The sequence below is a fragment of the Apteryx mantelli genome, chromosome 29 (genome assembly GCF_036417845.1).
Source record: "Apteryx mantelli isolate bAptMan1 chromosome 29, bAptMan1.hap1, whole genome shotgun sequence".
NCBI lineage: Eukaryota > Metazoa > Chordata > Aves > Apterygiformes > Apterygidae > Apteryx > Apteryx mantelli.
The window spans coordinates 1,527,300-1,544,133 of NC_090006.1; the positions used below are offsets into that span (position 1 = coordinate 1,527,300).

Sequence of the window (16,834 nt, forward strand, 5' to 3'; positions counted from 1 at the left end):
ATTCCTCTTTCCCCATCTCAAAGGCCCATCTAAAAAGTCTGTAGCAATTTATTATCTTTAAGCTCAGTACAAAAGGTAAATCATTTCAGGGGATGAGCAGGCACAGGACTACAGGAGGAACTGGAGACATGAACAACAGTCAGTCTACGCACTGGAAATCAGACAGGCAGACAGCAACACGCAGAGGGGCCTTTTGCTAGCAGGCACTGGCAGTTCACAGAGAGATTGTGGAACTCAGCTACCGAGGCCCAAGGAAAGAGGTGATGGATTCAAGGTGACAAGAGCCAGGCAGGCTGAGCTGCAACCGTCCATCCCTATGGGGGCCCTATGTTTAGTCAGGACATCCATGATTTAAAAGTCTTCCTGAGGTGCAGACACCAGTGGGATGGCCCAGCAATGCTGCTGGGACGAGGAAAAATCTGCCACTGATGAGCAAGTCCAGAGGCAGCACTGGTCAGCTGGGAGAGCAGAGCTCTGTCCTGTAGGGCCAGTCTTGGTGAGCTGCTTTGCCCAGGGCTCAGTCTCCTTGTTTCACTAGGACATCAGACAGGTCCTCTGTGCCCTCCAGCTTCAGATTCTGGAAAAAGGAGAAGAAAAAACAAATTCAGCAGAGTCCAGTTCATGTTTATGGTAAACATGAAACAGGTACTTAAGTTGTGTAGTCCTGACATAGCAAGACCTGCGCCCCATCTTCTTGTTCCTGGTGATTTTTGCTGTGCAGTTCCACCCACTGCTCCAACCCAGAGCAATGCTCTTCGCAGGTGTTGCTCACACCTTGCGTGCAGGCAGCGTACTTACCTTCTCATTTGCCAAATGCAGGAGGCAGGCGAACGCTAGCGGGACAGACAGATTCTTAGCCATCACAGAAGGCAATCTATGAAACAGAGCAAGAGAAGGGAGGAGGTTAGACTGGCCAGAAACTAGGCGCTGAAACCCTCTTGATGGAGCATGTGCGGCAGGTCCTCCCCAAGTCCCCATTTTTCTCTGCTTTGCCCCTCTTGCTAGCAAGGTATCTGCCAAGCCAAATGCAACCTGTAGCTTCCCCCATGCAAACCCAGAGAGTGAGAGGAACAGATTTTTTTGATTAAAATTTCAGACACTAGCATGGAAAATCAATCACAGGCATTGTATGGGGGAGTGACTCGTCTCAGTGAGTCATCTTCAGATTGCCGTCTGTATTGACAGATCCAAGGCTATCATCTAGAATGACGTAACGGCATGGACTAAGGATATCTGTGACCAAAACAGCATCAGGGTTCAGGCAGCAGGTCATAACCGACCCAGATGGGTCAGCATTTGCCCAAGATCAGCTGAAGTCTGTCCCAGCTTTGTTCTGACCCAATTTAGGGCCTCTCTACCTGTGGATCAGGTCCTTTGTGATGCCGCTGAAGACCTTCTCGCCTGCTACTGCTGATTTGTCCGTCTCTTGCTCCACATCTTCCATCTGTTTAGCAAAAAAGACAGACACTGCTGAGGCAGGTTTTCCTCCCAGGGACTCAGCGCACAGCCTTGTGGACGGACAGCAAGCACTGCAAGAGTGCCACCTTCCTGTACTGCAGGTATAGTCACCGCTCAAAGTCCATACTTGCCAACCATCCCATGGGAGCAAGACTATTGGAGAGGAATTGCTCCTCTACTTGTCCAAGACTGTCTCCACAGGAGCTAAGCATAGTTACCTGTAGGACATTCTCATATCCTCAGGCCTCTTGACGTATCTGGCAAGATGGGTCCATCTGGAGTCCTCCCCTACACTCACCTCTGCCACTGTTTGTTTCTTCTGTCCATCAATCAAGAGGTCCCACATGTTTTGCTTCAGCCTCTTCATGTCCATTTTCTTGGCTGTCTTTGCATACTGAATTGCTATCTTATTGACCTGAGGACAGACATTTGGAGTTAGCTGAGAGCAACCGAGCAGAAGAAGCTGTATCCTTGGTCAGGACCACAAGAACAACCAGAACATGGTTCTCCCTTGGGAACAACAGTGAGTGCTGTCCTGCTATTAAACCCTTGATTTTTTAATTGTCTTCCCTTCCGCAAAGGTCCATCTGGGAATAAGGAGTCCAGTAGCAAGCCCAGGAGATCCTGTGCCAGCAAAACTATCATCTCAGGTGTTGAGAGGCTTTGCTCCAGACCTGCTTAGTGAGCAGTTCACAGTATGGGGATAACATGTGAATCCTTACCTTCTGGGGCTCAGCAATGAGGTTCAACTCTCCATACGTTGTGATATCAACACCACCGACAATCCCGTTGAGCTCAGCGTCTTGACTCGCAGGGTGGGTGGTAAGGTTAGACTCCTCCGTCTGGCCCATGAGTTCAACCGGGTCATTGTCGTCATCGCTGTCTGCAGCCTGATCAAGAACAGATGCACCAGTGAGGCCACTCCACAGACATCTTTGAGGAGCCAGAGTTGTCCTCCATTGAGCTAACAGGAGCACCCATCCCTCAGAGTGACTAGATACCTGTCTACCTTTCCCATGGAAGAATTTTCTTATTCAGCCTCTCCTAACAGTGCTTAGCTTGGGCTAAAGCTAAGACCAAAGGAGACTGACCTAGAGACAGACCTAGACCTAGAGATAGAGACCTAGAATACCAGAAGACTGTTCTATATGGAAAGACAAGAGATGAGGGCTCTTCTGCCAGCGTGGGATTAGCTGAGACTTGTCATAAACACACTCACAAGGCTGCATTGGCTTGGCAGAAAGCTGAAGCTTCAGAAGAAACGTACTCCAGCAGGAGCTCAAGACAGCTGGGAGCAAGTATCACTAGAAGTAAATGCCACTGTAGAGGTGACTGCAGAGGTGTGCATGGAAGGGCTGGAATGAAGTTTCTGCAGCAAATTGACTGGCAAACTCCAAAGCTAGACAGTTTAGTTGATGCCATCACAGTACCGAGAGTGAAGGGACAGAGGTGTGTGCAGAGACTCGTATGGCTTTGTCACAATTTGCGATGCCAATTCTTTTTCTCTAGGGATGAATTCTGGCCACAGATTCTCCCTAAGTTATTCCTGCTGCATATCGTGTATGTGCAACAGAGAGAAATCTGCTTGCCCCCGGTTACCTGCAATGCAGGGCAGAAGTTGGAGGTGTCGTTGGGGTTGTTGTAATCATACTCGCCGATCTCATCTTCGTGATCCAATGAGCTGCCTGGCACAGCCACCCGGCAGAGCTGCAGAGACAAGACCAGGGTAAGGAAATGGAAAAACTCTAAACATTTCCCCAAACAATGCCTGCACCTTGTTAATTAACCACCTTCCCCTATTCCAGCCTGCTGGCTCCTTCTCCTCCTTACATACCAGCCCTCCACCCATTCCTTTTTCCCCGCCTTGTAAAGCACAGCAGCCAAGCAGAACCCATTTGTCATCTGCAAGAGGGTCAGTTCAGCGAAAGGCATCGTGGTGGCCATTCTCCTGCCCCAAGGAGCATCCTGGAGTACTTCAAGCTGATGGCAAGGGTGGTTGTGTGCATGGAGCCATTGCTAACAGGCTTTTGGAGAAGACTCTTACCTTGACAGCTGGTTTGAGGAACAGCTGGACAATGTTGTTAGGGTCATAGTTGAAGTCTGTCGGAAGTGTGGTGCTCTTCACGTTCTGGCTTTCCAGGATGGATTTGGCCAGAGTTACAGCTGCCTGTGGAAGGTATTATCTTTATCCATGTGACATCCCCTATTCACAAGATTAATGTGCAACTAAATGCTTTGAACACAAGTCTTTGTTTGAAAGGAGGAAGTTCCAAGATGCCTCCAAAGCGGAATTCAGCACTGGTCCAGTCAGTGCACCCAGAGCCGTATGCACAGCATCCTGGGATACACAGCGGGGCCTGCAGGGTCTCTCTTACTGGCAGAGTATTAGCCAGGAAGAATCCTGCCCTCTTCTTTACCCCATGGTTGATTTAAAAACTCTCCATTTGCAAAATGACCTGGAGTCAGAAGGACCCGCCCAAATAAACATGCATAGTGATGGGTTTACAGAGCCAGTTTCGCAGGAGAACCAGGTGAGCTGTTAGCAGGCAAGAATTCTAAGACACACTGATATGGCAGAAGCGAGAGCAAAAAGAGACAGAGGTAGAAACTCAGTGCTTACCTTAGTCTTACGGAAATACACCTCAAAGTCAATATCCTCATCAAAGTTGATTTCAAACACTTTCTTTGCATTCTTCTTCTTGGTCTCTTTTTCAGAGACAGCATCCGCTGCAGAAAGACATTTAATGCTTTGTGACAGAGTTAAGACAACATGCTTACTTGGTTGTCTACTCCACACAGAAAGGTCACCCATATCTTCTAAAAACCAGGCCTTTTCTCTTCTCTAGTGAAAAGCAACATATGTTGTCCTTGACTTTATATTTTAAAGGAATCATTATCTTTTTATAGAAGCAGAAAGTTTAATTTAATCTTCACTTTTTATGCAGGAGGTGGGAAACAACACCAGGATCTGTATTAGTACTCTTGCTAACTGAGCCTGTTGGGAGCATGCTTCCCTTCCTGGTGTCCAGACTCAGTATTGTTTCCACTCTGGCTAGAAAAGAGCCATGCAGGCTGGTCCCCATCTTGACTGTCCCTGCTTTATGACTCAGAAGCCATCCATCCCTAAACAAGAGGACGATCTGACAGTAGCTGAATTGTTAACATAAGTGCTGTCTGTAAATACGTACATTTGTGACGAGGTTTGAAACGCCAGTGCTCTGGGCCAGCCCACATGGACAGAGTTCGGGGACTGAAGTAGGAGTATTCTCCTGGTTTCATGGAGAGGTGGAGGCACATGGTGCCGATGTCTCCCTCTCCCGGAAGAACCGCATCAATTCTGGAAAGAGCATACACACCACTCAGTGAAACGATTCCTTTGTCACACCGCTGCCACTGGACAAGGACTGGACATTTAATACCAGGACCAGCTCTGTACAGATGCTCCCTGCTCCCTCTGCTGGTATATGTGCAAAACTCCTGCTCTTTAATCAGCAACGGTGCTGTGGGTATTGCACAGTGAATTTGTGAAGTTGCTGCAACAACAGAGGTTGATTTGCTGCCAAAGGGCAGCCTGAAAACTCAGGTGCAGAGGGTGCAGACAAGCAATAACTCTTTGGAAGCCTGAATCATACGAAAAGTGCAAAGATGTTCCTGTAATACGTTCCTGGACATACCTGAACTTAAGCAGAAAGCAAGCTATATATCCAGATGGGAAACACGTGCACAGTAAGTTAAAGATCCCAGAAAGCCAGATCCTAACAACAGGAGTGGGACATCAGCACGCAACCTTCTGCCACTGGAAGAAACCATTCAGCCCGACATGCTGTGGGAGTTGGGCATCAGCGACCCAGAAAGTGTCTTTAAAAGGGAAGCTGACTTGCCTCCTTTTGACACGTTATATCAGTTGTCAGTTCCCCCAAAGCATCAACACCCCAAAATGTCTCTCTAAAATTATCATCCAGAAACCCTTGGTCAGCAGCCACTCGCACAGCTGGCTTCTTTGTATCATCTAAGGGTATCCGTAATCCCCCAGCAAGGAACTTGGCAGAGAAAGGGAAGCTTTGCTCTGGGCCTAGTTTCTGGGATTCTTCTCCTTCGTCCAAGAGGAATTGGAAGAACGCAGACTCCTTGAAGGGACTGTCCCCTTCCTTCAGCTACAGTCAGGTTCTCTGAGCACTGTTCTCCGGTTGCAATGGATTTTCACTGACTACTCACCTTTTGCTCTCACGGATTGTCCCAAAGGTCTTGAGGCTTCCTGTGAATTCCCCGATTTTGTCTGCTAGCGTACAGTTGGGGGAGTCAGCACCGAAGTCATCATTTGGCAGGGTGGGAACACCGTCCTCGACATCGCTGTCCATCTCCGCATTGATGTCAAACACTTGGTCGCTCTTCTTAAATTTATCCAACAGGGCTGACACCGACTGCAGAACGAGAGGGTGCCCAGCGGAAAAGTCACAGGACACCAGTGGCTCTACAGAGTAACATCCCACTGCCCTCTCTATCTTGGACATCTCTTTGGGGGAGATGCAGCAGGGAGCACAGAACGCAGCTCAAGTATCCCACCTTAAACAGAGCCAACAAACGTACCTCATCGTGGGATTCAGCATCCCACTGTGTGAACTGGAAACCAGCCAAGGAAGAGCAGATGGGGCGTTTTTCAATACACTGCTCTAGCAGGGCTACAGCCAAGGAGAGCAAAAAGGAGAGATTAGATGCAGGATAAAGCAACTGGCAGCTGAAGCAAGTTCCAGATGTGAAAACATTCTTAAAGCCTCGCATGTAGGCAGCTCTTCTCGAAAGTACAGTGCAGGGCTCACTGTGAAAGCACTTGGTCTCATCTCTGAGCAGAAGGGGAGAGGTCAGTTGCTACCCTAACTCAAGGGTGGCCACAGCACTGGGAATCTTATCACAGCGGAATGGTTTGGCGGCACGGACAGGCTTAAAGCACTTTAAAAAGGTCAGCCCTTAATATGGCGCAAACTCAACTGCCGTGCAGCTCAGACCATGTATACATGCTACGGGACAGATCTGCCAGAGTTTAAGCTACATGTAGCGATCTAAAACCTAGGAGGTTCCTAGTTTCTCAACAACAAGTCTCAATTTGAGCAGGATCAGAGCAACAGTGCCAAAGGGTAGCTGAGAAAGAAAAACCAAGCAGTGAACAAAAGTGTAACTCAAGCTGGCTGAGCCTAAAAGGAGCACATCTGGGAGGTTAGAAAGGATGGAAAGGTCTGGATGGGCCCATTGCTTAGTGGTTACTGGCACTCACGCTTTAAATCCGCCACTTTCACAGGAGCAGAGCTTGGCAGGGCAAGTGTCTCGGAAGACGGGAGAGGCACGATTTTCGAATCAAAGAGGAGCTCGCTGTGGCAGCTGTGGGTATGCAGACCAGTGAGGAAAATGCCAGCTGTGCTGCATTCGTCAAAAGATGCTGCTGTTTTCTGGAACATGGGATCAACCTACAGGTATGGAATCAAGCACAGAATCAAGCAGATGGATGGGGTGACACTGGTCTTCTGACATGTATCTTTTTCAGCTAGTAGAGAGCCCTTACAGCTGCCTCGCACAGGAGGGACATACGCAACTAGGAACAATCTTGCTGTAACAGCACAATTTACGGACACACGTATGAATGTTAGAGCCCAAAAGAGGCTGCCACGATGAGGAAAAAAGAAAGAAATGAGGAAGACGAGGAGATGTCTCCTTTCCTCCACCAGAATGCAGCTGCTACATCAGCCCCTTCACCCACCTCAGATCTGTGACGAGCCTCCGACACATTGATGTTATTCAAGTTCTGTTCTATGGTTTTAAATGAGCGCTTTTTCTTTGTCCCAACTCTCTTGCCAGTCTCAGGAGCTGCAGCGCTTTCTTCTAAAAGGAAAATTAGAACAAGTTTCACTTAGAAAAGTTGCTAAAATGCCCTAGAGCTGAGAGATGACACAACTTAAAAATTTCACTTCAGTTTGTACAGCCAAACACAGACACACGCCCAAAAAATGAGTGGGCACGAAGTTACCCAATTGGGTATCTATTAGCATGAACTGGCGACGTTTCATCGCCCGGATGCTGCATTTCCTTTCATCTTCTCTATTTTTTTCTTAGGAGCGCATTTTCATTTTGAAGCAAAGGACAGCAAGGAGCAGGGCACTTCATGCCTCAAATCAGGCCACCGCTGGTTTGCATTCAAATCTAACTCGACTAATTGTCGAATACAGGACTGAACATCAGATCCACGTTCTCAGCTCAGCTCTGTCTACTTCAGCACCCAGGCAAACTAATTTGGTATTTCCCAGCCCTTGGAAAAAAATGAAGCTAGCAGTACTTTCCCAGATGCACAAAGCGCTTCGAAATGCACGGGCGCTACATAAGTACACTGACACTGTTTCGCTTGTAGGTGGAACCAGGAACACCTTAACAGAAATCGAGTCAATGGCACACCTTCTTCTCTGCTCTCCTCGTTCTTTGTAGGCGCCGAGTCCTTGCCCAAGCCTCCAAGAACTTTGTATGCATCCGCATGGACTGCATCCACTCGCACTGCGTAAATCTTCGCACTGGCATCGAGGGTGCCAGCTGCTATCTGACAGCAGGAACACAGCATGCAATTTTTCGAGTTAGAAAGGAACAAGTCACATCCAGAAGGTGGCAAACACAGAAGACAAGCTGCAGGCCTGAATTTCTGAAAGATGCTTACTCTGTTTTAACAGCAAAACTGTGAACAACAGGAAAAGGATTTATTCTGAAACCTATCGGAGACCTAGCGGCACATCCTCTTGGTGTCATTCTATTTTACCCACGTGACAAAATCAAAAGAAGGAAGGCACAGGAAATGCCAAGTGTCCTTTTCAGATCACAGACTCACCCAGGAAAGTGAAGGGCAACCTACTCGAAACCTGCATGCAGCTTCCTGTCACTGCTCTAGTTTCCTCAGCTGTAAGACCGCTAGCTCAGATTCCTAGAGGCCGTGTTCGAAAGCCCTGATATTTGCTCATTCAAGAATTCTGCTCTCCCTCCTAGCATCAGCAAACTATTATAGCTAGTAGGTCTTTGCCCCAGCAAGTTCTTATTTTGATCGATACCTGATATCCGCTAGACTCAGTCATGCTAACTTCCTTTCTTTTATGGCCTTGTTCTCTTACTGGCTATAACACCCAGTGAAGCCTCACAACTCTTATTTTTAAACAAGCCCTTGTTTTGAAGGAACATAACAGATGAGAATTTAGCCTTTAATTCCTGTGGTACAAAAGAATTCAACACTATAAACTTGTACTAAAAGTTACTGAGTGGCTTCTTCCAGATGTTTTTGCTAAAAGTAACAGCCTGCGTACCTTCAGTCTGCTGCAGACTTATTTGAGGTTTGGTATTTAGGAAACCTTATGTTAAGTGCAAGGCAGAGGCAAAGCACTGCAGGGACCCGGCAGCAATTTCTCTCACCTTGAAGTTGGTCAGTTCAGAGTCCTTCTGTTTCAGTATCTCTGTCATATAGTCTATAAGGTGTAAGCCAAAAGCATTCTTCGTGGTGATTTTCTGAAACAAAGCAGAGCTGAGAGTGGATACCTGGAAAATGACACTTGTCAATCTGTCCGAGAGCCACGGTCCTGTGGGGGTATTTATAACTGAAACCACTGTCCCGTGGGGGTATTTACAGCCAAGGGAATGTGCTCTTTGTCACATCTGACTTGATTACGCTGTAAAGGTGGTTTAAAGAGGTGTCTTGCAAGGGTGACGCACTCGGTTATTAGTTCAGTGGTCTTGCAGGAAGAATAACCGATGAAATGTGCCACCGGGTGACACGGAGCCAAACTCCCCCTGCCCCCCTCCTCCTCCTCCTGTCCCGGCCCGGGGCCACCGCAGCGCTGGGCCACCCTGCGGGCACGGAGACTCACGTTCTCGGTGGAGAGCTTGATGCAGGTGGAGTAGTGCTCCGAGATCTGCGTGTTCGTCCACTGCGGGATGGCCGGCAGCGACGCGTCCGCCTGCCTGCGGGGCGACACGGGTCACGCTGGGGCGGGGAGCCGGGGCCCTCGCCCCCCGCCGCCCCCCGACACCCAGCCCGCCGCCCCGAGGCCTACCCGCCCCCCCCCCGGCCCGGCCCGGCCCGGCCCGGCCCGGCCCGGTCCTACCTTGGCACCGGCGAGACGAGGCCCAGCGGCGACTCGGTGCTGCCGAGCTGCAAGTCGGTGGCCCGCGAGCGCCGCCGCTGCCTCCTCTCCCGCTCGTCGTCATTGCCGGGGCAGACGGCCAGCGCGGAGGTGCCCGCGGCGCCCAGGGGCCGCGGCGCAGGGGACTCGGCGGCGGCGCGGCGGCCGCCGCCGCCGCCACAGCGCGGGGTGCCGCCGCCGCCGCTCATCCTCGCCTCAGGCCCGCCGCCGCCGGCTTCCCGCCCGCCCCTCCCCTCCCGGCCAATCAGCGCGCAGCGCCCGGGCCCTCGGCCAATCAGCGCGCGGCTCCTCGGCAGCCCCGCCAATCAGCGCGCGGCTCTCCTCCCCGCCCTCCCCTCCCGGCGGCCTTCCCCCTTTTTTCCTCGCGCAGCGCCGCGACCGCCCGGTTTGAATCGCCGCGCGCGCGGCCACTGCGCAGGCGCCGCGCGTAACGGCCGCGGGGCGGGGCCGGCGCTGAGGGGGCGGCGGCGCCATCGCTGTTCCTTCATGGCGTTACCGGTTCGGCGGCGGTAGCGGCCCTTCACCGCAGCCCTGAGCCCTCCGCTCGGCCCTCGGTGGCCACCGGGGCTTCGGCCTGCGGAGCGAGGCCGCCCGGGCGGTGCTTCGCTTTGCCCCCGAGAGGCTCCGGACCCCCCGGGTGGGACGCAGCGCTTGGCTAAATGCTCTGCGCTCGGAGCTGCGCGCCTGAGGAAGGGCTACAGGATGGGGGAGACGAAGCTGTGTGTTTCATTATTATTTTATTTTCTTTCGTAGCGCGTTCTGCACAGCGGAAGCGACAGCAAAGGGTCAGCGAGATTGCCCGAACCTGTGCCTGCCCTTTGGCGTTTTGATTTCTTCCCGACGGGGAGGTGGTGTTGCAGCCTGAGCCGCTGGGGGGGGCAGGAGGAGAAGAGGTGGTTTGATCCCGGCTCTGCCTTAGTCGGGAGCAGCATCCCCCAGAGGCCTGGCCTTCCCCGCTGCGGCCAGCCTTGGTGGCAGCCTCCCGCTCCCCAAGCAGAGCTGCCGAGGAGCCTCCGTGCAATTAGGCTGTGTCTGCAGCGACTCCAGACAGCCCGAAAATGGCAAAAGGATAAACTTCGGGCGACCGGTGTTTGCTCGAAAGCAAAGCTGTAGCACCCAGAGGGCTCTTCTAAGGGCAATAAGCCCGAGAGACTAAGTGACTTGTGTGAGGGACAAAAACCCTATGGGGACTTTTTGCTCCCGCACAACTCACCCTCTGGAGTGAGGGGCTCTGGCCCCTTCCCTCAGCTGTTCTGTTTGGGCCGGGCTAACATGGAGAGGCTGTAAAAGCCAGGTTAGGCTTTTGATAATGTGTTTTCCTTTCCTGTAAGTAAAGGCCTCGTAGGGAAGCTTTTAATGGTTGCTGTAAACAAAACAAAACCTTAAGCTATACATCTGAAATGAAAGAGGCTGAAGGAGCTATGAGGGTTTTTAATGTTCAAATAAATTATCATTCCTGCTGCGGCAGTAGCAACGTGTGGAGCATTTTATTATCCTCAGCCCCTGGATGCTGGCAAGGACAGAAATATTCAGGCTCTGTTTGACTGGAAATTAAGCGAATGCATCATTTGGTGGCAAGAACTTTTACAAATGGCAGCTGTCCCTGTGATCAGCTCCCAAACTAATAAATCGGCGGCAGTAACTTGGGAAACTTGATTTATGTCTCACACCTGCCAGTGGGTGTTTGCTGGGGGAATGTGTTTCGGGTGGTTCCCGAAAATCCCCCGGTAGGTGGAAGTATGCTGGATTCTTCCCTTGTGGAGGTATGCTGGGGGCTCTTATAAGGTTTGCTGTGTGAGCTGGTAAAAATGACTTATGAGGGAAAGCAGTCTGTCCACCCACCAGACAGCAATTGCCTGCTGCTCTCCCGGTAGTTTTCCACCCGCTTGTCTGCACTGTGCCAGAGCTATAGGCAGCTTCAGGCTAGCCCCAAACCGGGAATGTTTCCTCGTGCAGGCAAGTGCTGGAGAGGGGGCAGAGAGTCTGGGGGATGAGGAAAAGAGCAGGGAGGCGAGCGCTTCTGTTTGACTGCGGCACCTGCCGCAACAGGCTCAAAACCTCGCCGGTCACGTCCGCAGGGCTGCTGCATTGCTCGGCCGGTCCCAGGGGTGGGATGCGCTGACCGCTCCGAACCCACAACACGTGTAGCTTAGCAACGGGGATCTTCAGGTTAAAAATAGAGCCGGGGAGCGTTGAACTCGCAGCCTTCTGGGGTTACCGGGACCGCTACCCCCAGCGCGCCAGCTGGCCTGCGAGCGTCAGGCCTCGGCACGACTTGGTGGGGGCTCGTCCACGGTGATGGGGCTGCGCATCCCACGGGCAGCGCTTGGTTTCAGCGTGGATCCAGGGTGTTTCCATATGGACCCATCTCAACCGGTCCCTAATGTCCAGTGACCGTGGACGTGCTGCGGTGATTAAGACAGTTGAAAGTGCACAGGGAGGGTCTCCTTTTGTTGGACTGCCGCACGCCTTCATAAATGACCCAAAACCTAAAGGTTATCTGGTAATTTCCGTGTGCTACAACAAATAGTCTGGGAGCATTTATTAACCCACTGGTGGTATTCTTATGCAAACAAGTGTAGCTCATCTCGGTAATGAAAAGTGATTTAATATCTGCCTTGGCTGCTGATAGTGACTTGGAAGGCTCTTGTTTTTGATTTTCAATGCAGATCCCTTTTGCAGATAGACACCCTGGTGTTTTTTCCTTCGAGAACACAGTCTGCTTTCAGCCTGGTTTGTTGGTGGTGCAAAGCCGCTTTCTGCCGTGCTCGTGTTTTGGGGCGCAAGGAAGACTTTTAAGCCTCGGGAAGAGGTAGTGGAAAATGGTTCGATTCCTCGTGGGTCTCCCTGGGAAGACCCGTTCCTGAGCAGCCTTCCTCTGCCCTCACTCAGGGCTGCGTCTCAAAAGACACGTGCAGAGGAGCTGTGACTTGTGCTGGTGCCTGTCCCAATGCGGAGGACTCAGGGTACAAACCGCCTGGTTGCTCCGGTCCAAGAGGTTCAAATCCTTGTGTTTAAGCTGTGCCCAAACCCACCCCATCAGCTCAGCTTGCTCCTGCCTCCCTGCAGCCCGCCTGTGTGCGGGGCTCGGGGCTCTTACACCTCCTCCTCTCGCCGTCCTTGGTGTCCCTCTCGTCTGCCTCTGCTTTCCGCTGATTTGGCTGTAGTACGATTTGCACTAGCACAGCTTGGACTTTGCCGCCTCGGACCCCTTAGGGGGCCCTGGGGAAAGCCAGAGTGCGAAGGATGATCTGAAGCGGGTTTACAGGCCACCTCTTGTTTTTTATCACCAGGTGAAGTATTTGCACTCTAAAATCCCGGATTCCGCAGCCCCAGTAACAGCTGCAAAATCAAATGTAAAAATAATCCCTCAAGTGCAGTGATGTATAAATCACCCGTAGCGCGGGCATAGCACAGGCTCGCGCTTCCAGCTGCGGAAAAGCCCTCAAGGTCCCAGAGAAGCAATCAAGGGAAGACTGCCGGGGTCCAAAGCGGATGAGAGATGCGACTGGCGCTGCCAATTCTCCGAGGCTGCTGGGGAAGGCAGCAGCGAGGAGGAGGAGGCGGCAGCGCAGCCGTGTTGGCGGGGCGCGTTGTCGGAGACCGTGCCGCTGCCCGGCTCGGATCTGGCTGTGCCCACGCGCGTCTCGCGTTGTTCCTGGCAACATTCCCTTACAATCGAAGAGGGGGAAACGAGCAGGCTGGTCCGGATACAACCGCCAGCCTGCACCCCTCGAGGTGCAGCTAGCAAAGACTGCTAACCGGGTTTGCAACCCGGATTTGAACAGTTGTCCCCACGGCTGCATCTTCTGAACCCTTCTGCTCCGTGGAAGGGAAAGAAGATGGTTTGCAGCGTGGGACACCTCGCTTTGCTGCGCTTCTCGGCTTGCGCAAAGCATCGACCTGGTCCTCAGGGAGGGTTTATCTTCAGGGAGCATCTCAGATCAGAGCTGCTCACGCAGTTGACTGCATCCAAAGTGCATTGCCTCCCTGGGCTCCAACCCCCTGGGCATGCCACATGACTCAGATGTCCCTGGAGGTGTCCCGGCGTGCCTCTGCCACCCGTCTGTGACCTTTTTTTGCAGCTGAACAAATATTGGTGTGGATAACGCCTGCCGCTGGTGTCCGTTCGGGTGTCAGAGCAATCCTTCAACCCGTGGTGCTGGGGGGAGAGGTCGTGACTGATAACATTAGTGCTACAAGTCTTTAAGTCTACACCTCCAACTAATTGGTTCTCTGCTGGCTGGAGGATGAGGCTGGAGGATTATTGCTGTGGCACGGTTCGGAGGTGGATATCCATCCCATCCTTCGTGGAGAAGGATGTCTCGGCCAAGGGCAGCAGTACCAGTTTGGGGGCTGTTCCGGTTTTTAAAGTCATGCACAATTTTTGCCTTCCTTTGTGAAGGCCATCAAAAGCATCAACCGAGGAAGACAGCTGCTCTTTGGGGTAAGGATTCCTAAATGCCTCAATTTAAATGCAAATTTGCAGCCCATTTGATTATGCCCTGAATCAAGAGAGGCTTTTGGACTGTGAACAGCTCGTAATAATCAACTGCACGTCCTTCAATACAGATATTATCTGCCGCTGAGCTAGCGTAGCTGCGTGCCGCTTTGCAGAAAGCAAGAGTGATTCAGAACGACTCTCCTTTTCCCTTTCTTCTCTTTTCACCTCTGCTTAAATTGCTCTCATTACTTCCCTGAAATCTTGTGCCTTGCGCTTCAATCAACGTGGACAGCGCAATCGGGTTTGCGGTAACAGCAATACGTTTCTGGAGACGCTTTGCATGGCAATGCTCCTCGGAGCTATTGCTATTCGGAAGGGCTGGAGCTTCAGGAAGCGCCTGTATTTCTTCTTGACACCTTGGTCTTTTGTAACCACAATGTGTTTTCTTGGGAAGCTTACAGCCGCTTATATGAAAAGGGACGGGAAAAAGCGGGATCAGCGTGGCCTGGTCCCGGTGGGGATCTCCGGTGCGGGAGATCCTCGCCTGGACAAGGTCCTGAGCAACCTGATCCCGTGTAGCATCAGCCCTGCGCTGAGCCGGGTCAGAGCGGGACCTCCTAGACCCCTCGGCGACACACTTCCCCGCCTGTCAAATTGCTCAAATTAATAACACTGGCTTAATCAGACCCATTAGCGTCATCGTCGCACTTAACCATCCTCTTTAGCAATAATTACTCTCACCCTCTTCCCTCCCCTCCTTAGGAGCTTGCATCTCGCCAGCGCAGAGGAAAGGCATTTTAATGCGGTTACTTGGCTGCCCCCCCCCCCCCCAAAATATCGAAACCGCTCTTAATCCTCATTTCACGCTTGCGATCGGATCGGGTTGACTTTTGCGCCGCCTCCGCCGGTTTTCAAATCTTTCATTAGCTAATGCTCGACTCGTTTAGTTCGGTAATAAAGAGTAATTGCCTGTCTAAACAGCGAGGCTGTGATGGAGCGGCGTCTGCAGTTCTCCACCAAGCGGTCCCTGTTTCGCGGCGGGGAAGCAAAAATCCGCCGCAGTCGGCCCAGAAATTCGACTGAGGAGTCCGCAAAGTCTTATGAAGAACGCGAAGAAGCTGCTTCCCTTTCGGTTTTCAGCTAAAGCTGTTTCTCCTTCAGGTCCAACTTTATCACGAGGATCCAACGGACCATGTGGCACCATGGAAACCCCATTTTACACAGTGGTGCATAGCCGCAACCAATTAACTATCCTTAATTTTCATTTTCTGGGGTTATTTTCAACTCGTGTATTAAGCAAACATTTATGCAAAGCACGGTGGAATCCATAAATGCTAATTAAGCTGAACTCGTGCCTTTGCCATAGCAAATCATCGGATTGATGGGTTCGCTGGAGTCTGCCAAACCCTCCGCGGTGGCTGAGGAAGCTATAAAAAGACACAACCGCACAGGTGAAAAACAGCCGCGGGTTTTTTTTCGCGGCCCGACGCGCGGCCGGGTTTGGCTCCGCTTGGGAAACCGGTGAGTTCGGTTAGTATTTAAGGACGTGCAGCCGGCCCCGTGGAGGGGGCGCGCGGCGGACGGCGCAAATGCGCTTTGCCTGCTGCGCGAGGGTCCGGCGGCATGCAACGAGTGGCAACGGCCTCTGCTCGGGAAGGCGGATGCCGGCTGTTAGAGAAGAGCCGTGCAGCGCTTTGCCAAGCTGGGAATAATCCCTTTCCATGTTTCCTCCCCTCCTTTGTAAAACAACTACCTTGAATTCCCTGGACCCTGACCCAAAGCGCAATAACGCTCGTTTTTCGTGGGTTTTGCATGCCATGGTGGGCTTGGTTTGAATCGTGGGGGGGTTGTTTCTGCTATAAATGTCCCTTCCCAGGGCCCCGGCGGCAGGGAATGCTCTCGAGGCTCGGCGTTTGCTTGGAAAACGGCAGAAACGGGCAAACCGGCACAGACGGGGCTACACCAATTTCGGATTCTGGAGCTGACGGCTTCGGCCGATGAGCGTTTTTTTTTTAATAGCCGGCTCCCATCAGCGCGCTCCCACGCTTTTCTCCAGCGGGCATTGCGGAACTGCTGCCAACCCTTCCGGCAAAGGTTGACGTCGACCCCTCGCTCCCATCCGATGGGCTGAACCACCCGGAGACGCGGGATTTCTGCGCCAAAGCTCAACGGGGAGCAGATGCCTGCACAAAGCACGGCACAGCAGCAGGTGCTGCTGTTTATTCCCCCTTTCCCTTTTGCCTGCTAAAAAAAAATGACCTGTGAAAATAAATAAACCAGCCTTAATAGGCAAGTGGGACAGGGCCTTTGGCAACGACGCCGATCAGCTGTGCCTCGGCACCGCTCCTCTAATTAAAAACGGCACATTACAGTTGGCTGCAGCTGATTGCAAGGGCGGGCTGCTCCGGGGGGCTTTGCTCCGGCGCGGGAAGCAGGGCTGGCTGCTAATTACGGCCACGTTCCCCCCTTTCGTTAGGGCCGCGAGGTCCGTGCAAGGCACGGGTCCTCCCGAAACCCACCTCCTGCATCGCAACCCTCCTTTCGCCTAATTTTGGACCGGCCCCATCTGCCCCCTTCTCCTCCCGTCCCCACCGTGGGCTCTTTCGCCAGCCGCCGACCGGGCGTCATGCAAAAAAACCCCCTGTTTATTTACCAAAATCCGCCTGGACTTAAAGGTAGGGAAGCCCGATGGTTGGAGCGAGGCCACGCGGGGCGGAGGGCTGCACTTTTTTGGATGGGGATGCTGCTACGGGAATAACTCTTATTAGCTGCA

General features: G+C 52.2%; 1 protein-coding gene across 1 annotated transcript; it reads right to left on the reverse strand.

Moving 5' to 3' along the window:
- Positions 1-30: 30 nt before the first annotated feature.
- Positions 31-9,745, reverse strand: NCAPH (non-SMC condensin I complex subunit H). Its single transcript, XM_067312396.1, has 17 exons — positions 9,579-9,745; positions 9,342-9,435; positions 8,890-8,982; positions 7,897-8,035; positions 7,208-7,329; positions 6,728-6,917; positions 6,046-6,137; positions 5,674-5,879; positions 4,647-4,795; positions 4,079-4,185; positions 3,503-3,625; positions 3,058-3,165; positions 2,181-2,348; positions 1,757-1,873; positions 1,359-1,444; positions 799-874; positions 31-577 (listed from the first exon to the last, which is right to left on the reverse strand). Exons 3-17 carry the CDS (start codon positions 8,935-8,937, stop codon positions 518-520), a joined length of 1,791 nt encoding a protein of 596 aa, XP_067168497.1. The 5' UTR covers positions 8,938-8,982; positions 9,342-9,435; positions 9,579-9,745; the 3' UTR covers positions 31-517.
- Positions 9,746-16,834: the final 7,089 nt, after the last annotated feature.

What these genes read in the sequence shown, in the direction of transcription:
- NCAPH (XM_067312396.1), bottom strand. Translation starts at nt 8,937, where the DNA reads ATGACAGAGATACTGAAACAGAAGGACTCTGAACTGACCAACTTCAAG. An exon ending in CGAGGAGAGCAGAGAAGAAG is followed by an intron (nt 7,330 to 7,896) that starts GTGTGCCATTGA and finishes TTTTCCTTTTAG; the next exon opens with AAGAAAGCGCTGCAGCTCCT. An exon ending in ACTTCTGCCCTGCATTGCAG is followed by an intron (nt 2,349 to 3,057) that starts GTAACCGGGGGC and finishes GTTCTTGATCAG; the next exon opens with GCTGCAGACAGCGATGACGA.